The sequence below is a fragment of the Rattus norvegicus genome, chromosome 5 (assembly GCF_021556685.1).
Source record: "Rattus norvegicus strain SHRSP/BbbUtx chromosome 5, alternate assembly SHRSP_T2T, whole genome shotgun sequence".
NCBI classification, from domain to species: domain Eukaryota; kingdom Metazoa; phylum Chordata; class Mammalia; order Rodentia; family Muridae; genus Rattus; species Rattus norvegicus.
The window spans coordinates 22,340,756-22,366,926 of NC_141538.1; the positions used below are offsets into that span (position 1 = coordinate 22,340,756).

Below are 26,171 nucleotides of genomic sequence, written 5' to 3' on the forward strand. Positions count from 1 at the left end.
TGGCCTGGGTTCCAAAGAGCACAAACTGAGACTAAGAGGATAGAAAAGCTGTACTTTTGTGTCCTCTTGAGAGAGGTCTTGCAGCCCAGACACACACTGCACTTCCTTTGCCCCATGAAAGCTTAGCCACAGCCATCTGCTTTACTCAGGGTAGCTCCTATGAACCCACCTCTTTTTCCTTTAATTAAAATTTTTTTATCTTAAAAATGTTTTTAATTGAAATAGGATTATACCATTCCTCCACCTTTTCCCCTCTAGCCCATCCCAATTACCCTCCCTCCAACTGTTCCCATAGCACCCCTCAAATAGATAGCCTCTTTTTCTCTGATTATATCTGTTACACACACATACACGTGCACACACACACACACACACACACACACACACACACACACACACACACACCGGAGTCTGTTTCTGTTTGCATATGGTTACACTGCTATAGTAGTATAGTTGTTGAAGTGGGAATGACAAAGAGCTACTTTTATTTTCCAAAACTAAACAAAAAATACATTCAACAACAACAACGACAACAAAAGAAAAAACAGTAACATTGTATTCAAATGACACTGGAAGGATCATGGTCCACAGTAGAACATATTTGTTTTTGGGTTCTGTCGGACAGAAATACCTTTCTTCTTTGAAGTAAGCCTGACGTAGCAATGGGTCTCAGAAAACACAGGGCATAGGGGTTATCATTAAGATTTCTTCTTTTGACCAGTGAAGCCATCCATCACATGAAAGAGTCCTAGGTAGTCAGCTATAAGTATTCCTGTCTTGATGGGCAAGAAGCTAAAAAGAACACAAGAGTAAACATCTTGGTTATCATCTGTGAAAACACCTTTGCTAGGTATTAGTTTTGTAGCGGAGTCACATGTTCAAACACTCATCATGGAGGCTTAAGCCAAGAGGTCTCCTCCTCAGTTTATGGCATTTAGTTCACGTGCTTTGGTCTCTAAACCATCACCAGTCTAGAGTACTGTGTGTACTCTGAAGCATCTACTTTAGAGGACTATAATTGTCAGCACATGTTTGGAGTAGATGGATCTGGTTGGAAACTTGGCCCCCTGCACTTCAATGCCAGCTTAGGCAATTTACCAGCTTGTAGAACTTCATGTCCTCAGGTAATAGCTGAGGGCATCCTTCTTCCTAAGATCACGGTGATGATGAGACGCAATAGGGCTTCTTGCTGTTGCTCACCTGACCTAAGACATTTATCTCTTCCATCCCCATCTATGCCTGGGGAGACTCATAGACACTCCTGACCATCACTCCATACTCTGCCCCTGTTGGCCTCCAGACTAACATTGCAAAAGTGACAATCAGACACAGAAAACCTAAGATTTGTTTTAGGGATGAGGTGAGGCTGCCGGGTGCTTTGTGTCCTCCCCAGTTTCAACGTGGATAAATGGTTAACATATTGGAGAGTTTCCCATCAGTGTTTAGTTCTCCATTTGTTCCCCTGTGTCCAGGCCTATCTGAGATTTCCCTTTCTGGCTTAATTTTTATGCACAACACATAGGACACCCAGGATAGCTTCTTTTGGTAAGGATGGGGGTCTTGAGATAGGATCTCACTATGCAGCCCAGGAAGGCTACAAACTCACGGCAGTCTTTGTCTTTCAGTCTCTCTAATGCTAGGATCGCAGGTATGAGACACCCTGAACGCCTACCCTACTTCTCCATTTCCTTTTGTTCTCCTGTTCTTCTTACTCCTGAGAGACACTTCCTATCATGATGGAGGTTTCTTCGTGTCTTGTTCTTTTGTGTAATTCCAGATCCTTGAATGGAATGGTGAGTGGCTCACACACTGCTCTCTACATGCTGTTTGAAGGAGTGTTTGATGTCATTTCTTTCATTGAGCCTGTTTGTTTTTCCTCTGATTCTCCAGAATGATCTAGTACTTTCCCAAAACATGGCGCAGAATGTGCATGCCATTAAAGAAATATAATTTCCACAATTATTCAGAGCAAAATAAAATGAAGCTTCATGTTCTTAAAGTTGGCCTTGTCATAGCACAATCTGCTTCTATGTGAGCTATAACCCACTGTGCGGTGGAAATACATAATGTCCAATAACCAGACATTATGCTATTCTGTATGCACTGCCAAACATGGCTAGTAATTTGTGGACAAGAAAACTGAGGCCAGGAGAACATGGGACATGTAAGAATTATAGGCTTGATAAAGAGCAGGGTCATAACCCTGGGTTTGAAATTGCTACTTAAAGACTCCTTGTGCCCATTCATTTTGACAGCCTCTGTCAGCCACTGGGGTCTCTCCTGTGGTAGAGGAAGTATGGAAAGGGAAAAGATGGAAGAATGATTTCTTTTTCATTGCATAAAAGATAAAATTGACTAATTGAAAAGAGACATCTGTGGCTGTCAGCCATATGAGAACTTGAAGAATAATGCCTATATTCAACCAGTCAAAGAACCATCACGGTCATAGGGAGCAGAGCTGTGTACAGAACTGGTGGATCAAGATAGAAGCAACAAGGCAGAGGAGAGACCTATTCAACTCAACAGAACACGGTGGCTGGTTGTACAGCGTTCTCCTTGTAAAGGTGTAGCCACTGTGAGGAGAGGCACAGACACACGGAGCAACACTGAAACTGGATTGAGAGACTGGGATGAGCAGTGGACCTGCCCATTCAACAGCAGCCTGAACCCAGATCAGTGTGCCCAAGCTGACACTGCTGAACGTCAGACATAACGTTCAGTTTGGTCATAAGGGTGGGGGTAGGGAGGATTTTCCCTCTTCCTTCCTTCCTCCCTTCCTTCCTTCCTTCTTTCCTTCCTTCCTTCCTTCCTTCCTTCCTTCCTTCCTTCCTCCCTTCCTTCCTTCCTTCCTCCTGTCCTTCCTTCCTTCCTCCTGTCCTTCCTTCCTTCCTTCCTCCCTCCCTCCCTCCCTCCCTCCCTCCCTCCCTCCCTCTCTTCCTTCCTTCCTTCCTTCTGTCCTTCCTTCCTCCCTTCTTTCCTCATTCTCTTCCCCTTCTTCCTTACTCTCTTCCTCCCTTCCTTTTTCCTTCTTTCCTTCACTCCTTTTCCTTTTTCTTTCTTTTTATCTTCTGTCCTTCCACCTTTCAATTCTTTCTCTTTCCTTCCCTTCCCCCTTCCTTCTTTAATTCTGCTCTCTTTCCTCCCATTCCTTCATTCCTTTATTTCCATTTCCTTTCTTTTAATATGTCCTTCTTTCCTTCCATCCTTTCTTTTATTCTTCTTTCCTTTCTACTTTCATTCCGTCCCTCCTTCTTTTCCTTCCTCCCTCCTTCATTTCCTTTTTTTATTTCTTCCATTTCTTCCTTCCCCTTTCCTTTTCCCCTTCTCTCTTCTTCCCCTCCCTCTCCTTTCCTCCACTCCCATCCCCGCCTCCCTCCTTTTCCTTCCTTCTTTCCATTCTTGTTTTCCTTTGTGTGTGTGTGTGTGTGTGTGTCTGTGTCTGTGTCTGTGTATGTGTGTGTGTGTGTCTGTGTATGTGTGTGTGTGTGTGTGTGTGTGTGTGTGTGTGTATGCACGCACATGTGCAAGAGAACTGAGAACCTTGTGCATGCCAGGCAAGCACTCCACTACCCAGCCATACTCAGCTCCCCCATTTTTATATGGTTTTAAGATTTTTTTCCCTCTGGAATCTTTAACTACTTTATTGGTAAAAATTATTAGCAATTGCCAGTTTAACCAATACTTCAAATTCTTAGTGTCTAGCTGACTCTCTGGTCCTGTACCTGAGGAAGCATTGATTCACTATTTATGGTCATACAATCATGTCATAATGTGTGAAGAACATCTTTACTAAAGCAACCTAGCAAGTTTTAAATCTATCCAGATTTCATTTTGTCAACTCATTCATTTTTGACAGTTATTCAACATTACGATGTCAGAGAGGGTCTCTGAACTTATGGTGGCACAGAAACCACATAAATCTGAAACTGTGTCAATAAAGGGTCGTAAAGATGAAAAAAGAGTATGAGGAAGATTTTCCTTAAAAAGTCCATCAATTTAACTAATACTTGCTGACTGGCTCGTCCAGGTAGGACCTGGAATAAACTGGTGACATGGGGAGACATGGAAACGGATGCCATTACCTTTTTAAAAACATTATGAAGTATAAAAACTTGGGCATATACAAGTACAGCTGCTCCTGAAGGATAGCATCTACTATTTTCCTAACTGCATATTCTGGATCCAGAATTGGTAACAGATTAGGACACCTAAGGAAGGGGAAAAAAAAACCTCAAGTTAACAAAAGAATCATTCCTTAAGATTAAGGGTAAAATTTATAAGACATTGTTGTCATACCCCTGTTTCTCTCAATTTCTATATTTTTATATTTACTCCCTTCTTGTCAAAGTAGTAATAACATGACTGGAATGGGAAATGGAAACTCATTGTAAATCAATACACTTACAGATAATCATCCATGTAAAACCTTATTGAACCATCTAATTATGACATCACTGGAAACAAACTGGGTTATGTTCATAAGACACACAACTGGGTATTTGTGTCTGTTAGGGCCTGAATGTGTTCCCCAAATTTATACTTTAGCCTAATCTCCACATGGTGAATCTGGATCAGGACTTGGATCTAGAGAAGTAATTACGTCAAGAGCATGGAGCCTTTGTGAATGGGATTGGTGCCCTTATGAGAAGAGGTACAGCATAGGTGGATTTTCTCTTTGTCCTTTCCTTGGCAAGGAGAGAGGAGAGATCCATTTTCCTTGGCAAACAAGATCTAACTAACAAGAGGAAGGGGGCTATGAGCCTTACTCCACCCCAGCTCTTGAACTTAGAGCCTGTAGTGGGTAAGACTTTTCTGTGGTCAACTTATTCACGGTATTATTTAAGGAATCCTGTGGTTAATCAAGATATGTGGTGTTCTTTTAAGGAATCTGGGAGTTGTTTTCCTTCAGTGACATCTAGCTTTCCTGGAGTCAGAGAAGGGGTTTGAATGGCATTAGGTGGCAGAGAGGGACTATGGCCAAGACAGGAAACAGAGAAGCAGATCTGGGGCAACAGGATGGGTGCTAGTTGGGCACTGTAAACATGATCAATCAGGTCCTTAAACACACATGTGTCAGGGACAATTCTGAAATCACTTGTGTATCAGAAAATATTTTAGATGAAGATCCAGGCAGCTCAAAGGAAAGAATAAAATCGAACGGGCAAAGAGTCAATTTGAATGCCTTTAAAATCAAAAGGTATACTTACTTAGTAGTGCAACCTTCAAACATTCCAGTTTTTATAAAGAATGGGCACACAATAGTAGTTTTGATCCCCCTTTGTTTTTGGGCAAGTGTTTCGACAAACATAGATTCTGCAAATCCAAGGGCTGCGAATTTACTTGCACAATAGTCTGGAAGTGAGAGAGAGAGTTAAAGTGTATAGGTCTCCTTGCATTCTATGTCATTGTGCAGCTCAGTGACTGCATTCTGTATGATTTGAAGATTAATGACAACTTTGTACTGAGCAAGTGTCCTCGATCCATCTTTCCTACAGCTCAGGTAATAATTAGGTTTTAGCAGTTACCTTGTGCGGGCTAGTTTTAAGTCAATTCAACACAGTTCACGTTATTGAGAAAATGCCTCTATAAGATATGGCCGTAGGCTGGTCCGTGAAGTATTTGCTTAACTAGTGATTATGTGGGAGCACCCAGCCCATTGTAGGTGGTGCCATTCCTGGGCTGGTGGTCCTGAGTTTTATCAGACAGCAGGATGAGCAAGCCAGTGAGGAGCACTTCTTTGTGGCTTCTGCACCAACTCTTGCCTCCAGGTCCCTGCACTGTTTGCGCTCTTGCTTTGACTTCCTTCCATGATAAACAGTGAGGAGGAAGCAAAAGACAAACTCTTCCCAAGTGGCTTTGGTCATGGTGTTTTATCAGAGCACTAGTAATCTAAAGTAAGTCAATTGTATTTTAAAATACAGAATGCACATGGCTTTTATTCTATAATGAGAAGGCATCTTTAACAGAGTACAGTGATATAAAATATAACTTTTATATGCTCGGAGAAACCAAAGACCTAGTGTGTCTTGCTTTATTGTGATCTAGAACCAGATGTGTATATTTCTGAGGTCTGTTTGTATTGTAAAGCTTTTAAGTGACATGACATTAAGGTCACTTGTAATGCTGACAGCAACAGAGGATGTGGCAATCATTTCAAAAGTTCTTTGTATGGGGAGAAATATGTAGTGAGTAGCATGGAACATGGGCACTAAAATAATATGTTAATGAACAAATGGACTATGTGATGAGAAAGGCTGCTACGTGCTCCTCTACACTGTATAGTTTTACTTATAAGTCAGTGCTGTGTCAACTGTTACATGGGACATAGACTAGCCGGTCCTTGTTTCAAATAAATTAACCTCATGAAGTATAAGTACATATGACACTACATAAAATAACAAGTTATATAGGGATTTAAGCAAGAAAGGTAAGTGTGGTTTGTAGTATTCAGAAGTAAATGTTCTTCCCATCATAACTCTCAGCTTGTCAGTATAATAAAAAATAAATAATTCAATGGTTTAAAATGGTTTTAAGTGATCACATTGATACTACCTGTACTTATGTGCAAATTTACTAGGAGTTTCCTTAAAAGTTTTGGCATTTATCTTAGTTAGGGTTTTACTGCTATGAGCAGACACCATGACCAAGGCAACTTTTATAAGGACAACATTTAATTGTGGATGGCTTACCTGAAAGCATAGCAGTACCCAGGCAGGCATGGTAGAGGAATAACTAAGAGATTATTTTAATTGGACATTTTATGTATTTACACTTCAAATGTTATTCCGGTTTCCCCTGCAGAACCCCCTATCCCATCTCCCTCTCTCTACTTTTATGAGGGTACTGACTCTCCTACCTATGCACTTCCACCTCACTGCCCTGGCATTCCCCTACACTGGAGAATTGAGGCTTCTCAGGACCAAGGGCCTCTCCTATTGATGCTTAGCTGAGCGTTCTACATTTTCATCTAAAGGCTGCTAGGTGAAGACTGGCTTCCAGGCAGCTAGGGTGAGGTTCTTAAAGTCCATGCCCACAGTGACACTCCAACCGGACTATACCTACTCCAATAAGGTCACAGTTCCTAATAGTGCCACTCCCTGGACCAAGCATATACAAACCATTACAGCATTCCTGGGAAGTGATAGAACCATTAGGAGGAAGGGCTTAGTGGAAGAAAGGAGGCAACTGGGAGTATACAGTGGAGGAGAGACTGAGACTGGATTCTTTCTGCCTCCATCTTTGTTTCTCAACTGACACAAAGTAAGTTGGTTTCCTCTGTCACATGCTCCTGCATGATGTATTGCTTTACTTTGGCCCCAAAGCAACAAGGCCACAGAACCATAAAGAAAAGCCTTGAGGTGAGCCAAAAACTGTGAGCCAAAATAAACCTATCCTCCTTTCAAGTTGACTATTTCAAGTATTTTGTCTCAGTGGTAGGGAGCTAGAATACTGGTCCCCTGAAGTGGGGCTGACTGTGGAAACCTGATGGTGTGATTCAGAAGCTGTTGGAAGGATTTTGTCACAAACTCCAACGCAGCAGAGCACAGACTGAAACCTCTTCAACTGTGAGACAAATAAGTCCTTACTTACTTTGCCACAGTGGTGGGATCTGATATTCACAATCATGTTAGTCAGATGCTGCAAATGGTGGAAAGCAATTGATGCTGTCTTTATGAGGTACAAACTACAATGACTGACTTCAACTCTGTCTTCTATTTTGAGAGAAGAACAAAGAACTTCTTACACCTCTTACTTCACTTGAAAATGCAGGAGGTGGGGGAGGGGAGTGGCATTTTTGTCCATGCTGTGCATTTTATTTTAAGTCACATTTGCTTTAAGAGAATGCCTGGGGGCTGGAGAGATGGCTCAGAGGTTAAGAGCACTGATTGCTCTTATAGAGGTCTTGAGTTCAATTCTCAGCAATCACATGGTGGTTCACAACCATTCGTAATGGGATCTGATGCCCTCTTCTGCTGTGTCTGAAGAGAGCAATAGTGTACTCACATTCATAAAACAAATATATATTTATATATGTACACACACACACACACACACACACACACACACACACACACATATATATATATATATATATATATATAGAGAGAGAGAGAGAGAGAGAGAGAATGGAGAATGTCTGAATTCTGTGAATGAAAATGACTTGAGAAGGAATAGAAACTTAAGTAAGTTTTTGTTTGTTTGTTTGTTTTGGCAACACTTTCCTTTGCATCCATTTCCAAGAGGCATGCATATATCCTCAGTCTGTTGTGAAACAGCCACTATAAGTGACAAAATCCAGGTTGCAAGTGTCAGGTTTTCAGGCCTCAGGGATGCAACATGAGGCAAGAGGGTAGAGGGCAAAGAGGGAAGAGAAGGATCTGGAAATGCTTCTAGGCTCATCTGATAAATTACTTCTTAGGAAGCCATTGATCTCTGACATCCTGATAAGCAGAAAGAACTCAGGACTTGCACAATCTGTATTCTCAACAGAGCCTTAGTAAGTGGCTGTGCTACAGAAGCAAAGACCACAGTGTGGGAAACACAGAAGGCTCTGACTTGTTGATATGGTTCTTACATCTAAAGGTGCAGCTACTGTGTGAGAAAGAGGACAAACAGTAGCTATGAATATTCAGGCATGCTATTCAAACCCATGAGAAAAGGAACAGTGTGGGTCTCAGGCTGTATCAATAGTGCCATTTGAGTAATGGGTAGTTCCAAGAACCTTAATCATATAATTGAGATATAGAAAACTAAAACTTACTTTATTATTTACTCAAAATCTGTAGAAGTGTATGATCAACAGTCTTTTTGGGCACAGAAATACATGCTTAGAATCCCAGTGCTTAAGAAACCAAGATAGGGGGTTGGGGATTTAGCTCAGTGGTAGTGCACTTGCCTAGCAAGTGCAAGGCCCTGGGTTTGATCCTCAGCTCCGAGGGGAAAAAAAAAGAAACCAAGATAGGAAGACTGAGTACCAGGCCACCTTTGTCTTAAAGTCTAACCCTGTCTCTAGAAACTAAACCGAACCAAAGCAAACCAAAGCAAACCAAACCACCAGAACACTAACATCTTCAAAATAATCTCTCCTGTCCATTTGTTGGATAAGTATCAGTGACCTGCAAGTGCTGTGTGAGGCAGACACTCCTGGTGTGCCATTATTATGCAAGTTAAAGTTGTCAAGAATTCTCTTACCTGACAGCCCATTTACTCCAATCAATCCAGCCGAACTTGAAATGCAAACCAAATGGCCATGGTTGTTAGCAATCATGGCAGGTAGAAAGGCTTTATACATCTATGAAGACCAAAAAAAAAAAAAAAGCTTTTAATACCCAGTAGAACATTATATGCTTTCCTCAGATGTGTAAATGGCTACTGTGCTTCAAACTTTAAGCTAATGAAATTACCTAAAAATACTGAATATAAGCTTAAGCACACATTACAGAGTATTTTATATTGCTAAACTGTTATCTCCCCATGAAATTGTCGATAATATTAAAAGTGGTATAGGAAAAATCTTTTTGTTTTTGTTTTTTTCTCCATCTTTATTAACTTGGGTATTTCTTATTTACATTTTGAGTGTTATTCCCTTTCCCAGTTTCCGGGACAACATCCCCCTAACCCCTCCCCCTCCCCTTCTATATGGGTGTTCCCCTCCCCATCCTTCCCCCATTACCGCCCTCCCCCCAATAATCATGTTCACTGGGGATTCAGTCTTGGTAGGACCAAGGGCTTCCCCTTCCAAAAGTGGTATAGGAAAATCTTAGTTGCAACACCCATAGTCCAAAAACCCATCAGTACATGTGTGCATCATTGTTTACATGCATATTACATTTCCTTCCTTGGCTTAACACAACTCACAAGTTACCCTGCTTCTATTAAGAAAGAACTATGTTTTAGAGCAATCTCTGTTTCTTAGAATGATGATCTTTTAATGCCAATTCGTAAAATAAAGTATGGTTTTGAGGTAGTGGGTGCTTAGGCTGTGTCTCAGTCATGCAGAATATCTTTACTTTTATTTTATTTTTTTAAACTGGGAACCTGGAGAAAGGTGGTACAGGAAGAACAATGAACTGCTGAAGAGGATGTCTTGGGCAACAAGCAAAAATTTTCCACAGATTCAGACAGAGAGGTTAAAAATGGGTTCTAGGGTTGGGGATTTAGCTCAGTGGTAGAGCGCTTGCCTAGCAAGCGCAAGGCCCTGGGTTCGGTCCCCAGCTCTGAAAAAAATAAAAAAAAAGGAAAAAAATGGGTTCTAGGCTAAGATGGATAAGTGTTTGCTGTCCCCCACCTTGCCCCAACCACGACAAAAGCTAACAGCTATAATAAAAGAAATAAAAAGGAGTGTCTTACAAAAGCCCCACCTCTTCACTCAATTGTTTTGTGTTGTTTCACAGAGAGGTAAAAAATCAAAATGAAGAAGACAGAGAGCATTCTAAGAAGGAGCCTGTGTTCAGGGTCCAGTGACTCCTCTGTGATTCTGCTGTGAAAGCTGGAGCCCAGTGGTCAGTCAGTTGTTTGAGCCTCTGGCAATTTAGTCACAAGCCCTCTATTGGGTCACACACAGGGTTTCAAAGATATGACCCACTCAGAAAAAGTGAAGAGACAATACAGGAGGGGAATGCCAGGAGATAGAGAAACAATATTTAAGGGCTAACTAGCAGAGGAAGAGAAAGGAGTCTAGGGCAAAATAGATGCAGGCCAGACAAAATAGATGTAGAGCCACAGGAGGAGACACTGAAGGGGATTAACCTATTACATATAACGATAAAAGTAAACTCATGAAATACACTCGCATACACACACACACACACACACACACACACACACACACACACACACACACTCTGCACATTTGGGACAAGAGAAGTAGTTCCAGTAAAGACACAGCAGTCACTAATGGCTAGATCTTTCCATTTTTTCTCCTGAAGATCATGCAGGACACCAAGAACACTAGTGGCACCACTATACCCTAGCGAAGGTGGAGATAGAAGACAAAAAAACTCCACACGTATTTTAAAGCTTCTGACAGAGAGCTGGACAAGGTGTGAGAAGTGTGGAGAGGGACCTGAAATCTTCTGTGAGTCCTCTCAAGAGAGTCTTGTTTAGGGAGGCTGAGCTGAGCACAGCACTGAAAACAACTGGGTAGCAAACAGAGCAGCAGGAAGGGGCCACAGGAAGAGGCGTGAAGTGTAGATATGGGAAAAGGCTGGTCAGGCAAGGTCAAATATAACCTCTGGGCCTGGGTGCAGCCTTATGAAAGTCAAGGATGCGTTTCTTAGTGATGGTCATATGTGGCTTATGGTAACCTATGCTTTCTCCAGGTGGGTACCAAGTTAGGTCTTAATTTGTCTAGGACATACCTGATTAATGCTTGCTTATTAATCATGCTTTTTTTTTTATCTTTTTACTTCCAAAGTGTCCTTGTGCAGGCAAATTATAAATTCCCCTAGTCATGCCAAAATAAGTTTACTCACTACCTATTCTTAAAAAAAAACGACCAAACAAAAACCATTTTGTTTGATGTTCCCTTGCAAATATTTCCCCAAACTGCTACAAGGAATATAGTCATTTCTCATTTTTTGTTTTTATTAAGAAAAGATAAAGCCTAGGACCTTGTATCCATGGCAAACTTCATGGATGCTCAAATCTCTATATAAAATAGTGAAACACTTACTTAGTACCACACATATCCTTGGGTGTGTCTTTATCACTGTGTGTCTGTGTCTGGCTGTGTGTGCCTGTCTGTCTATGTGTGTCTATGTCTATGTGTGTGTGTGTGTGTGTCTGTGTCTGAATGTATCTGTGTCTCTGTGTAAGTCTGTGTGTCTGTGTGTGTGTCTGTTATACTTTAAAACACCACTAGATAAAATACCCAAGAAAGAGTAAAAATGGATAAATAGTTGTTAGAGTGTATTAGTTGAGGCTGATTACAAAGACAGTTTGAACATATTTGGCACAGACACAGTGGTTAGGTCTGTAGATGTGAAATTGGTAGATATGGAAGTTGATTATGCATGCAAGATTTATGGGTCAGCCTCAGACCTTTGCTGGTGATCAATGAATGGTAGTTCAATGACTAGGGCAGTTCTGTCTTTGAAAGATAGCTCCATCACAGGTAGAGGTCCTGGGAGCTTCAAGGCCAAGTTGGATCATCAGCGGTGAAGGGGAGGGCTGGGAGGAGGGGCCGTGTGATGAGGGAAGGGAAGAGGGGAGCTGCCATTGGGGATAAATAAATAAGTTAATGAGTAATTAATAAGTAAGTTAATGGATAAAAAGAGAGAACAATTGAGTGGAGAAACCCAAAATTAAGATGTTAAACTAGGCCAACACACTTGAGAGCAGAGGTAAGGCCAACTCTTCTGCACCAAGCGACCAGCCTGGAGGCTTCAGGAAAAGGCAGGAGCAGTCTGGGACAGGACACTTCCCGTTTCTGCCTGTGCCCAGAGCTGAACCCACCGCACAGCTCTCTGTAACCAAATCCCTTGGGGGAGAGAGCTAGTCTCTCAGAAGTACAGACAATCCTGAGAGTTCAGGGGAGACCACCACTTCTGCTCACATTCCTGGTCCAAGAGGAACCTGTCTAATGCTCTCTGGGCATAGGAACCTAGAAGCAGTCAGGGGCAGGGCCCTTCTGGTTTCTGCCTGAGCCCAGAGCTGAGGCCAGTATCCAGGAGTGCTGACACACCTGAGAGCAGAGGTAAGCAGAAGACCAACTCTTCTGCAAGTGACCTAACTGGAGGCTTCAGGACACACAAACCCAGGATAAGCTCTCTGTTCCCAGATCCTGCTAAAAGAAAACAGGTCTATAGGAGTGCTGACACACAGGCTTATAGGAGGGTTAAGCCACTGTCAGAGACAGCAAGACCAGCTAACACCAGAGACAACCTGATGGCAAGAGGCAAGCACAGCAACCTAAGCAACAGAAACCAAGACTACTTGGCATCATCGGAGCCCAGTTCTCCCACCAAACAAATGCTGGATATCCAAACACACTGGAAAAGTAAGATTTGGATTTAAAGTCACATCTCATGATGATGATAGAGGACTTTAAAAAGGACATAAATAACACCCTTAAAGAAAGACAGGACAACACAGGTAAACAAGCAGAAGCCCTTAAAAAGGAAACACACACAAAAATCCCTCAAAGAATTACAGGGAAACACAACCAAACAGGTGAAGGAATTGACAAAACCATCTAGGATTTAAAAATGAAAATAGAAACAATAAAGAAATCACAAAGGGTGACAACTCTGGAGATAGAAAACCTAGGAAAGAGATCAGGAGTCATAGATGCAAACATCACCAACAGAATACAAGAGATTGAAGAGAGAATCTCAGGGGCAGAAGATACCATAGAAAACATTGACAAAACCATCAAAGATAACCTAAACATCCAGGAAATCCAGAACACAATGAGAAGGTCAAACCTAAGGATAATAGGTATAGAAGAGAGTGAAGACTCCCAACTTAAAGGGCCAGTGAATATCTTCAACAAAATTATAGAAGAAAACTTCCCTAACCTAAAGAAAGAGATGCCCATAGACATACAAGAAGTCTACAGAACTCCAAATAGATTGGAGCAGAAAAGAAATCCCTCCTGTCACATAATACTCAAAACACCAAGTACACAAAACAAAGAAAGACTATTAAAAGCAGTAAGGGAAAAAGGTCAAGTAACATATAAAGGCAGACCTATCAGAAGTTATGAATCAAAAGGATTTATCAGATGTCTATAGAACATTTCATCCTAAAACAAAAGAATATACTTTCTTCTCAGTACCTCGTTGTACCTTCTCCAAAATTGACCATATAATTTGTCACAAAACAGGCCTTAAGAGGTACAAGAAGATTGAAATAATCTCATGCATCCTATCAGATCACCATGGACTAAGGCTGGTCTTCAGTAACAACAAAAATGACAGAAAGACTACATATACATGGAAGTTGAACAATGCTCTACTCAATGATAGCTTGTTGAAGGAAGAAATAAAGAAAGAAATTAAAGACTTTTTAGAATTTTATGAAAATGAAGGCACAAACTTATGGGACACAATGAAAGCAGTGCTAAGAGGAAAACTCATAGCTCAGAATGCTTCCGAAACAAAACAAAACAAACAAACAAAAAACTGGAGAGAGCAAACATTAGCAGTTTGACAGCACACCTAAAAGCTCTTGATCAAAAAGAAGCAAATACACCCAAGAGGAGTAGATTTCAGGAAATAATTAAACTCAGCACTGAAATCAACCCAGCAGGAAAAAAAAAAAAAAAGAACTATCCAAAGCATCAACAAAACCAGGAACTGGCTCTTTAAGAAAATCAACAAGATAAAACCTTAGTCAGACTATCCAGAGTGCACAGAGAGTGTATCCAAATTAACAAAATAAGGAATGAAAAAGGAGACATAACAATAGAAATGGAGTAAATTCAAAAATTATCAGATCCTACTACAAAAGCCTATACTCAACTAAACTGGAAAAACTGAATGAAAGGGACAATTTTATAGACAGATACCAGGTACCAAAGATAAATCAGGATCAGATAAGCCATCTAAACAGTCCCATAACTCCTAAAGAAAAAGAAGCAGTTATTAAAAGTATCCCAACCAAATATGCCTAGGAGCAGATGGGTTTAGTGTAGAAGTCTATAAGACCTTCACAGTAGAACTAATACCAATACTGTCCAAACTATTCTATAAAATAGAAAGAGAAGGAACACTACCAAATTCTTTCTAAGAATCCATAATTATGCTTTTTCCCTAAATGACACAAAGACCCAACAAAGAAAGAGAATTCAGACCAATTTCCTTTATGAATATCGATGCAAAAATACAAATAAAATTCTTGCAAACCGAATCCAATAACACATCAAAATGATCATCCATCATGATCAAGTAGGCTTCTTCCCAGGGATGCAGGGATGGTTCAATATACAGAAATCCATCAAAGTAATCCACAATATAAACAAACTCAAAGAAAAAAAAACACATGATCATTTCATTAGATGCTGAGAAAGCATTTGACAAAATTCAACATCCCTTCATGATAAAAGTCCTGGAAAGATCAGGAATTCAAGGCCCATACCTAAACATAGTAAAAGCCATATACAGCAAACCAGTAGCTAACATTAAACTAAATGGAGAGAAACTTGAAGCAATCCCACTAAAATCAGGGACTAGACAAGCCTGCCCACTCTCTCCCTACTTACTCAATATAGTACTAGAAGTCCTGGCCAGAGCAATCAGACAACGAAAGGAGGTCAAAGGGATACAAAGGAAAGGAAGAAGTCAAAATACCACTATTTGCAGATGATATGATAGAATACTTAAGTGATCCCCAAAAAAAATTCCACCAGGGAACTACTAAGCCTGATAAACAACTTCAACAAAGTGGCTGAATATAAAATTAACTCAAACAAATCACTAGCCTTCCTCTACTGAAAGTATAAACAGGCTGAGAAAGAAATAGGGAAATGACACCCTTCACAATAGTCCCAAATAACATAAAATACCTTGATGTGACTCTAACCAAGCAAGTGAAAGATCTGTATGGCAAGAACTTAACGTTGGTGAAGAAAGAAATTGAAGATCTCAAAAGATGGAAAGATCTCCCATGCTCTTGGATTTGCATGATTAATATAATAAGAATGGCCATTTTGCCAAAAGCAATCTACAGATTCAGTGCAATTCCCGTCAAAATTCCAACTCAGGTCTTCATAGACTTAGAAAGAGCAATTTGGAAAATCTTTTGGAATAACAAAAAACTCAGGATAGTAAAAACTATACTCAATAATAAAAGAACTTCTGGGGGAATCACCATCCCTGACCTCAAGCAGTATTACAGAGCAATAGTGATAAAAACTGTATGGTATTGGTACAGAGAGGCAGGTAGATCAATGGAATAGTATTGAAGACCCAGACATGAACCCACATACCTACCTATGGTCACTTGATCTTTGACAAAGGAGCTAAAACCATGCAGTGGAAAAAAGTTAGCATTTTCAACAAATGGTGCTGGCTCAACTGGAGGTCAGCATGTAGAAGAATGCAAATTGACCCATTCTTATCACCCTGTACAAAGCTTAAGTCCAAGTGGATCAAAGACCTCCACATAAAACCAGATACACTGAAAGTAATAGTAGAAAAGTGGGGAAGAGCCTTGAACACATGGGCCCTGGGGAAAATTTCCTGAACAAAACACCAGTGGCTTATGCTTTAAGATCAAGAATTGACAAATGGGACCTCATAAAACTGCAAAGCTTTTGTATTGCAAAAGACACTGTCACTAGGACAAAACAGCAACCAACCGATTGGGAAAAGATCTTTACCAACCCTACATCCAAGGCTAATATCTAATAGCTAACTAAGAACTCAAGAAGTTACACTCTAGAGAGTCAAATAACCCTACTAAAATGGTGGAACCGAGCTAAACAGACTTCTCAGCTGGGGATTATCGAATGGCTGACAAGCACCTAAAGAAATGTTCAATTTCCTTAGTCATCAGGGAAATGCAAATCAAAACAACCCTGAGATTCCACAACACACCAGTCAGAGTGAATAAGATCAAAAACTCAGGTGACAACAGATGCTAGCAAGGATGTGGAGAAAGAGGAACACTCCTCCATTGTTGGTGCGATTGCAAGCTGGCATAGCCATTCTGGAAATCAGTCTGGAGTTTCCTCAGAGAACTGGACATAGTACTAACTGAGGACCTAGGTATATTACTCCTGGGCATATACCCAAATGATGCTCCAAGATATAACAAGGACACATGCTCCACTATGTTCATAGCAGCCTTATTTATAATAGCCAGAAACTGGAAAGAACACAGATGCCCTTCAACAGAGGAATGGATACAGAAAATGTGGATCACCTATGCAATGAAGTACTACTCAGCTATCAGAAACAATGATTTCATGAAATTCATAGGCAAATGGAATGAAGTAGAAAATATCATCCTGAGTGAGGTAACCCAATCGTAAAAAAGCACACTTGGTATGCACTCACTGATAAGTGGATATTAGCCCAAATTCTGGAATTACCCAAGATACAATCAATCCACAGACTCATGAAGCTCAAGAAGAAAGACGACCAATGTGCAGATACTTTAATCCTTCTTGAAAGGGGGAATAAAACATTCATAGGAGGGGATACGGCGAGAAAGTTTGGAGCAGAGACTAAAGGAATGGCCATTCAGAGCACGTCGCACCTGGGGATCCAACCCATATATACACAGCCACCAAAACTAGACAATATTGATGAAGCCAAGAAATGCATGCTGACAGGTGCCAGGGGTCAAGCACTCTCTGTCTCAGGAATTCTTCTCAGGAATGCTCTGCTCATTATACAGTCCCTATCTCCAGGAAAATTAAGCCAGTTACAGCCTCTGGCCTTGGGACCCTAGCCAGTTGTCTGTTCTTATCACTTTCACAGCCTCTGTCTCCAGCCCTCTGTTCTTATCAGTTTATACCTGCAATTTATGGTTTAGGGCTATAGCAGGGTAGTGGCAGTGATGGATCGTTCTGAGTAGCTTTCTCACCTGCTTGTCTTTATAAGCTGCTGTTTTTTTTTTAAATTAAAGTTTGAGAGCTTGGTCAGAACACAGAGTTGCTCTCCTTCTTTGTGCCTCCTGTCCCCCATTCTTTCGCCCCCTCCCAGGTCTCCTCTGAACTCCTGCAGGCCAGGGCAGACAGGAGCCTGATGTGGTTGTCTCCTGAGAGGCTCAGCCAGAGTATGACAAATGCAGAGGCAAATGCTACCAGCAAACCATTGAACTGAGAATGGGGTCCCTGTCGGAGGAATTAGAGAAAGGATTGAAAGAGCTGAAGGGGCTTGGAACCCCATGAGAACAACAATACCAACTAACCAGAGCTCCCAGGGATTAAACTACTATCCAAAGACTGCACATGGCCAGATCTATGGCTTCTGCTGCATATGTAGCAGAGGATAGCCTTGTTGGGGACCAATGGAAGGAGAAGCACTTTGTCCTGCCAAGGCTGGATCCCCCAGTGTAGCGGAATGTCAGGGCAGGGAGGCAGTAAGGGGGCTGGTTGGGGAGAAAGAATACCCTTATAGAAGAAGGGGGAGGGGGACAGGATAGGGGGGCTTATGGATGGGAAACTGGGAAAAGGAATAACATTTGAAATGTAAATAAAAAATATCCAGTAAGAAAAAAGATGTTAAACTGGGACGTAGCTCAGCCATTCAACACGTATATAGGTTGTGTAAGGACCTGTGTTGATGCCTAGTCTGCCCCCCATGATTAAGATGTATGTATTTTATTTAGAGATTGATAATTTTGCTAAAGAGTAAGAGAAAAATACTTTAGAATGCCAGATTAATTTTGCAGTTAGTATGAGAATAAAAAAAACTCACCCATAAATGTGCTTTGAAATTGACATCAAGTGACTTTTCCATGAGGTCATCTGGGCAATCGAGGAACTTTCTGCCTGTTACAATGCCAGCATTGTTGATGAGGATAGAGACGTCACCAACTTCTTTCTTAACCTGGATTGGATAAGAAGAGGCCCATCGTCAGACTAGTAATTCTGTATGTGATCACTCTCCCAATAGTTATACACTCTTGATCCTTACTGCAGGCTGGAATTGTGTGCTCTTTGCAGAGTCCTCACCGTACTAGATGGCTAAGCTCAATGCTCTGCACTCATTCTCTTCTCTCTCCAGTACTGAGGTGAATGTTGAAAAGCCACTTTCCATCTCCATTCCAACATCTTACTGCCTATGCTTGTCATCTTGTTTTAGGTTTTTGCATTGGTAACATATCATTTCAGTCAAGTGTCAGATATAAGAACAAGCTTATTATAACCAAACAGAATATAGACCCTAATTCGGCATACACAGATTTAGGGAGAAGGCAGAAGCCAATGGGAAGAAAGATAATATACACTTTAAATACAAGGCAGATTAGAATCTGCCTGCCTTATTTCCCTCAACAGACCTGTTTTCTTCTATCCACCTCAAAATGTTAGGAACAAGATCCATGAGTCATGTTTGTTGTTGAAATGCCAGTTTGACAAGGCATCTGATCACTGTTACTTTAGAACTCAGGGCCCCAGGTGACACAGTGGTACCTTTGCCTCTAACAAGCCTTCAGTTAGTCGTCTTGGCTCCTAGTGGGCATAAGCCTTTCCAGGATGATGACAAGGCTGTTACTGTCCCTATGTTCTCCTTTGTGTTCTGAATTCCATCAGTCCAATTTAGATTATACAGTATCAGTAACATGCTGACACCATTTAGAAAGGACCACCCATAGTAGTTATCAAGTGTTTATAAATGAGGTTCACAACATTTCCTGTTATATCTCTAGCTGTTAGTGTGTGTGTGTGTGTGTGTGTGTGTGCATGTTGGTGTATATGTGTGTGTGTACTCATGTATGTCTGCATGTGTGTACAAGTATGTGAGTGTATGTGAATGTATGTTCATGTGTGTGTGCATGTAATTGTGTGTGTGCATGTGATTGTATGTGTGTGTGCATGTGATTGTGTGTGTGTGATTGTGTGTGTGTGTGTTCACCTGAAAGAAGGATAGTGTAAAGTTTATCACAGTAGCACAGGATGGTCTTGGTGAGGACATATCATTGTGGAAGGTGGAAAGTGCTGTTGTGGAAGGCCTGGGTTCAGATCAAGTGACACAGCTGTGCCAGTTTTCATGTAAAGCAGTATAAAAAAGTCTAAATACATGTCTGACTTGGAAAGAGGCTAGTGGTTTATTAAATTAAACTTGATTAACAAGGAGAATAGCAATAAAAGTAGAAACCAGCTTGTCCAACAAAGGGGCAAATGTCAATAACTTCAGAAAGAGATTTGGGATAGAAACAATTACCTGCTGGAAGGCCCTGGGCTGTCAAGCATGCTAGTAACTTATTCTGAATCTCCAATGGGAATTCCCCAACATCTCAGGTTTCCCATTCCTTACCTATTAGAGGTAACAGGCAACAGGAATGATCTGCTTCTGCTAGTTACTAAGTAGTCCACGATTTTGGAAATCATCAGGAATTAATAACCAATTTTAGGAAAATTGTAGATGCTACAAATTAAATTCAGGAGGATAGATGGCCTGCACGCCTGCCTTCCTTCCTTCCTTCCTTCCTTTTTCTACTTCCTTCCTTTCTTCCTTCTTTCATTCCTTCCATTTGAGAAGAGGTTGTACAGGCATATATATGATAATCCAGACTGATTGTCATTAAATATATAACTAGGATCGTTGAACGTTACAGCAGGATAAAGGAAAACTTCATAGCCTCGGCTTGCTCATATCCTGCTGTTCAAAATAACCTAGAAGGACAACAGAGCACCATTGGACTTTCTAAACTCATGGCTAAGTTATGACTCTGGGATACAAGCTCTCAAACCACCCAAGACTAGATGAGAGGAAACTCTAAGTACCACTTCAAAAATTTTCTCCATGGTCATTCTCCTGGGGGGATATTCCTTTAAAATTCTTACGGTTTCTTTTTATCTAAAATAAGAAGTGGAATGGCAAGTTTATAAGTAAAATTGTTTCTCCTAAGTGCAGAAGAGCACATTGCCAACACTCTTCAAGACCATAAAGTGATAAAAATGAACAAGCTAGAAATATGGCATGGCGGACAATTTCAGAAAGCAACCCTCTGGGATAGACATGGGTCCCAATTCAAGAGATATGGAAGTAATTATTTATAGAACACTGTATTATTCTGCCATTATAATAAAGGTCTTTCTTTAGTGTCTGAGTATCGACTTGTGATTGCCGAAGCCTGGCTAGAAAAGTTGTTTGTAGTTAGTCAATGTGTTAATCAGCATGCCTCATGGGTAAACAGCCTCAGCTGGCCAGTTGGCTGTACTTGGGATGTGATCTCAGAGTAAGCCTGGGTGGGTTTATCCGGCTTTGGATCTTCAGACTGTATCAGGCAGTCTGTAATCAGAATAAAAACAAGAACAAAAAGATGGGAAGTAGAAAGACTATTGGAGCAAGCAGGCTTGGTTGCTCCCTTTCCACAAAATTCAGCAATTCTACCTCCTCTAGTTGGCCAGGGAGAGTAGCTTGTGGTGTATGGATCCCAGTGTGGATATAAGGAAACAGAAGTCTTTACGAGGGGCAGGACTTGATGAGCTAACAGCCCGTCTGCCAATATACTGGAGTTTCAGCTTCCTAAAACTTTAAAAGTCCATCCGTGTTATCGCCAAAGAAGTATTTAGAGCAGTGATTCTCAACCTTCCTAATGTTGTGACCCTTTAATACAGTTCTTCATGTCGTGGTGACCCCGAACCATAAAATTATTTTGTTGCCACTTCATAACTGTGATTTTGCTGCTGTAATGAATTATAATGTAAATATCTGATATGCAGGATATCTCATGTTTGACCTCTGTGAAAGGGTTGTTCAAATTCAAAGGTTTCGTGGCCCACGGTTTGAGAACTACTGATTTAGACGATCTGGGTGTGAATTAATTCAGTAATAGAGCAAGTGCTTAGGAAGTACCAAGTCAGTGGGTTCGAGCCACCAAAACCAAATAAATGTTCTCAGGATGAGTACTCTTACTGTCTTCTGATTACCTGTGAAAAACACATGTTCAAATGGAAGACATGGTGGTAAAGTGGATCTAACTCTGACTAAACAGGGTACACATATATTGTGTGGTCTTGGATGAAGCATTTGACATCTCTTTTTCACCCCTCAAAGAAGGATGCTTCAACCTTTTGCTCCTTCCACTGTACTGGTACCATCCAGGAAGCCAGAAATTCAAGTGCTGGCCATTCCTTTGTTAACTGTCAGCTCTATTTAAGGGAAACTACATGCCCGCACAGATTCACTGCTCAATTTTCAAAGGAGAATAATAATTTGTCTTATAGTGTTATGATAACACACACAGGGGATTTAGCAAAACATTTTGCATACAATAAGAATGAAAAATTACAAATTCCCATTCCCCCCAGATTATTTGTAAAGTAGAGGGATACTGAGGACACATGGGAGGCACTGAGACAGAGAGGCCAATGAATAAAACGGGTGCATACCAAAGTAATTGCATAGGATTCTCACAGCCCTCAAAACCCAGTGAGATGACATACCTGGTCGGCCACTCTGTATACTTCTTCTCTCTGGCTGCAGTCACAGGTGTAGGCATGCACTCTGATGGCTCCTGCTTCCTGAGCTATCTGACGGGTCTCCTCATTTGTCTCCTTGTTCACATCCCAAAGAACGAGCACTGATCCCAGGCGGGCGAACTGCAATGCTAAAAGCCTTCCGAGTCCACTCCCAGCACCTGTGATGAGGACTACTTCGCCAGCAACATTCTTCCGTGGTTTTGAGATGACATGAGAAAGTAGAGCCTCCAAAATACTCAACAGTGACTTCCCTAAGAAAACAAGCAAGTCCTTCGCTGATTCCAGGTTGCAAGGCATGTTCTGGCCAACACCTTTAAAGCAAGAGAGAGTTTTCTCAGTTCCCTTTTCTGAAAGAAAAGAATGTGATAGAGTTGCTCTTTCCAGATGCTGAGGATACTGAACTCAGGAGCAGGCAGGAACCACAGTGATGTACGATATCTGGCACAATATCTACACATGGCTCTCAAGTTCCATTCAGATCTGCATGCCAGCTATGTGTCACAGATAACGACATTTGTAAATTGGCAGCCGGAACCACCTTACCCAAGCATATGCCAAGGGTTGTGCCTATATTTCTCTCTAGTTAACTTTTGCCATACTATGCATCGTGACGTGATGCTCAACCATGCTGTCACATCGTGACGTTTACAATATAACTCTTGTGGTGTTACACTTTTGTCTCCTTTTAGATTTTCTTTCTTCTGACTTGCACTACAATTCTTTCATCTAGTGATGCTATTTAAGATGTGAAGGCTAGGGATTTAGTTCAGTGTAAGGGTGCTCATGCAGTATGTATGAAGCCCTGGATTCTTACTGATCCCCAACATAATGGCAAAGAGGTTTGAGACAAAAGGGGAAATTGTAAAATCCTATCTCCATAAAGTATTAGGAGAGAACTAACTGGCTTTCCATAAACACCCTACTTTTCCTTCTCCAACTGATTTTTGCATCAACGCTTTAACTCCTTTCACTAGGCTGCGTGCCCCATTCAGTCAGCTCCCCTTCACTTACGAGATTTGGTGAGAGTCTTGTCTGCCTCTGTCTGTGAACCTTGGGGCAGTCTCCAATGTCCTTCTGGACCTTGATCTCTTTACCAGGCTGGGGTCGTAGGGCAGTTCTGTACTTGAGGTGAGAGTGATCTATGATCTATGTAAGCTCTGGCTCTCAGTTCTTACCAGTGTTGGCTTAGATTCATTGTGCAGATCGCCGAAAAAGGCACCGGACAGGCTTTTGTGAAGGGGTAAAGGGCTTTCCTAGGCAGGTTGGTCCACTGAGAGGCTCAGTTGCAGGTATAGGTTTCCAGAGTTAAAAGGACAGATAGTAGCAGCTCTTAGTTTGCTGGCTGGCTAAGAACCAACTAAATGCTGTTAATGATAACGGATGGTTCATTCCATTGCTAGAAGGGTTTAGCATATGAAAGTTGCTAGGGCATAACCTAGTTTCTGGCTTATTCTACAGGTAAGACTGACATTGACAGATGGAGAGGAAGAATGTACATGTGACCTGCATGCTTAAGGTCACCGTGCTAGCATAAGGCTAGGTTGGTTCCATGCTATACTTATCAACTATCAGCTTCAGTTGGTTCTCTGTGCTCTGGGCTCAATCTCATAAGCGCATAAGCTAAGCTGTTCTAGATAAAGAAACAGTCAGTAGATAGTTGAATCATCACAAGCAATAATGTCATAAGAGTGTCAAGGGTGGTGGGAGACGTGATCCAGATTGAGGCCTGCAAAGAAGCAAGAGGAAAGAATGCTGGGAAGTGACTTTGCCAGTAATGAGCAGCAGGGGTCAGGGACTGCGCAGTGGCTTTGTGGGTCTCAAGGCTTCTTCTGCTCATCTGGGGTTTTCAGGCGGCAGTGGTGTTGCTTGGGAGGTTCACTAAGCTCCCACCTCAGATCTGTAGCTTAACATGGGTTTTTACTGTACTTTGGATGCAATAGCTCAAATCCTCTGCTAACCTCGCTCTGATCTATTCCCGGAGCAACTTTTGGATGATCAGGTCTCTGAGACAACTGTAATGATCCCTTGGAGGAAGACTCCCATTTTAATATGCAGTCATAGTGTGCACACCTGCATCCCTGTCAGGGTGTACACCGGATTGTGCACACAGCAAAGGGACACTCTGGCCACTTCCTACACAGCAGCATCTCACTTCCGTTAGTCTTCCCATTAGAAGACACACAACAGGTGACCCAGCCAGGCCATGCTGTCTCCTTTCTGGCATAACATTATATGATAGCTTACCAGAAGACAGAGCTCTTTGCTCAGTAGTCTCCAGCCCTGTGGAGAAATGTCAGTATGACACAAACTCTGGAACAAGTCCTGGCTTTTCCCTGTCTTGGCAGATGTGTTTTAGGTTCTTAGGAGCATGGTAGCATGTAGTAGCCCCGTGCCAAGCTTTGGATTCCTTCTGTGTAAGCACACATGCATCAAGGACGGGGATTGTAGAGATGGGGTTAGGATGCTGCATCTGTCAGGGTCCTACTTGGCAACTTTGATCAAAATGATTTCATTGCTAGTGTTTCAGTATTCTCTAAGAAGCTAATGCTCATGCAAATGCTACTGCACTGGGGGCTGCAGGAGCGAGCAGGAGCTGCGCATAGCCAAGCCCAGCCTTAAAATAAAATTAAGAAACAAAACTAGGCATCAGCCTGTACACAGCCACCCTTAGGGAACGCAGGGGTTGGGAGAAGTGTAGAAGAGCTTGCTGGATTTTAGCCACAACAGCATCTGTCCATTTCCTCTCCAGTCTCCAGAAGGTGGCACATTCAGAATACGAATTCCTTGCTAGGCCTGTGGCCCATAGACAGCAGAATTACTCTCTAATGATGCCATGGGCATTTGTGGGGACAAATGGATCAATGCTCTCTGACTACATTCTTGGAAGGTGATTTAATAAGTACAGCAGCAAACAGAAAGTGAATCTATGCCTTTACTTTATCTTAATGATTTTTTTTTTTTTTAGGAAAATACAAGTGTGTTCTATCTCATCAGGCTGAAAACCTGGTATCGTCCCCAGTTCAAAAGCAGAGCTAACCAGGCACATAGTAAGCCCATGACACTTGCTTCCAAGCCCAGGGTTGCAGAAAGTAAGCAGATGGATATGGTGGTGTCAGATAGTTTCTGCTGAAAGGGGTGAGTTAGAGGTTGCAGGGAAGAGGTGAATGTGCCGGCCTGGGCAGAATACAGGAACCAGGGAACCAGGAACTAGGTAGGCATTCATTCTGCTTTCAAGCGGCCAGCAGCTCACCCCCTCACCCCTAGAGGGACAGACATCTGGGTTTGTCCAGAACACCGCTCCGGTGCTGGGCTGCTGCTGAGGTGGGTTCTCCTGGGTTAAGCTCCTTTGACTGGGTCTGGGAGCCGCATGGTGCCACCTCTCTAGGAGCAGTACCAGAATGTGGGCTCCGCAACTCACCTCACAAACAGTTCCCTTTCTTGCCACCACGGAGAGATGCAGGCGTCTTAGGCCTCAGGCACCCAGGTCCCTGGTTAAGCAGCAAGGTTCGGATGTTTATCCCTGAGTAGGCTGGAGCCCAAGCGAAGGGCGGGACTGTGATCCCGCGGGGGTGGGGCGTCGTGCAGGCGTCCTTTCCTGAGAAAGTGGTAAGGATCATGGAGACTGGGCGTGTGCCCCGGTATTGTTTAAAAAGTTCCCATGCCCAGGGTGGATGCAAGATTGTTAATAGAGAATTTCTGGGTTAAAAAGGGTAGCGTCAGCGGCAAAAGATTTCCTAAGGCCAGGTGTGCCTGCAAGCCCAAGCAAGGTTTCACAGGGTTTAGGGACTAGCTTGTGCCCCAGCTATCTGCAGCTCATGGCACAGATACGAAATTCCACATCACTGATTCTGTCACTTGGAATCCAAAGTCTCAGGTGTCTGAAAGGAGCGTGGGTGTTATCTTGGGATCTGCCCGGAGGTGGGTGGGTGGTGTGGTTGTGGTGCCCCTGACTCAGGCAGGTAGCCAAGGGAGAGAGAGGTGTTTTAACAAAATGAAGTTGAGAAATCAAAACAGAGTAAGTGTCAAACTGTGCACTATAACCTGTTTCTTCAATATCACTTGTGAACAA

At 42.0% G+C, this 26,171-nt stretch overlaps 1 protein-coding gene and 1 long non-coding RNA gene across 4 annotated transcripts in view; one reads left to right on the top strand and one right to left on the bottom strand.

Moving 5' to 3' along the window:
• Positions 1–449: 449 nt before the first annotated feature.
• Positions 450–25,727, bottom strand: Sdr16c5 (short chain dehydrogenase/reductase family 16C, member 5). Of its 3 annotated transcripts, none has more exon segments than NM_001436644.1 (7): positions 450–792; positions 4,083–4,208; positions 5,208–5,352; positions 9,193–9,292; positions 18,372–18,503; positions 22,067–22,413; positions 25,521–25,727. In NM_001436644.1, coding segments are annotated over 6 exon segments (930 nt in total). In that variant the 5' UTR covers positions 22,400–22,413; positions 25,521–25,727; the 3' UTR covers positions 450–698.
• The window catches only part of LOC148005654 (uncharacterized), a 33,452-nt gene continuing 32,964 nt past the window's right edge, over positions 25,684–26,171 (top strand). The window contains exon 1 of the long non-coding RNA XR_015620114.1: positions 25,684–25,708. This is a non-coding gene — a long non-coding RNA (uncharacterized LOC148005654). The remainder of the gene's footprint in view (positions 25,709–26,171) is intronic.

Excerpts from the sequence above, each read along its gene's own strand:
- Sdr16c5 (XM_087547836.1), bottom strand. The coding sequence starts at position 18,413 with ATGGAAAAGTCACTTGATGTCAATTTCAAAGCACATTTATGG. Across the intron at positions 5,353-9,192 it reads TGGAGTAAATGGGCTGTCAG|ACTATTGTGCAAGTAAATTC; the intron begins GTAAGAGAATTC and ends TCTCACTTCCAG. Across the intron at positions 793-4,082 it reads TTCATAATGTTTTTAAAAAG|CTTCTTGCCCATCAAGACAG; the intron begins GTAATGGCATCC and ends TGTTCTTTTTAG.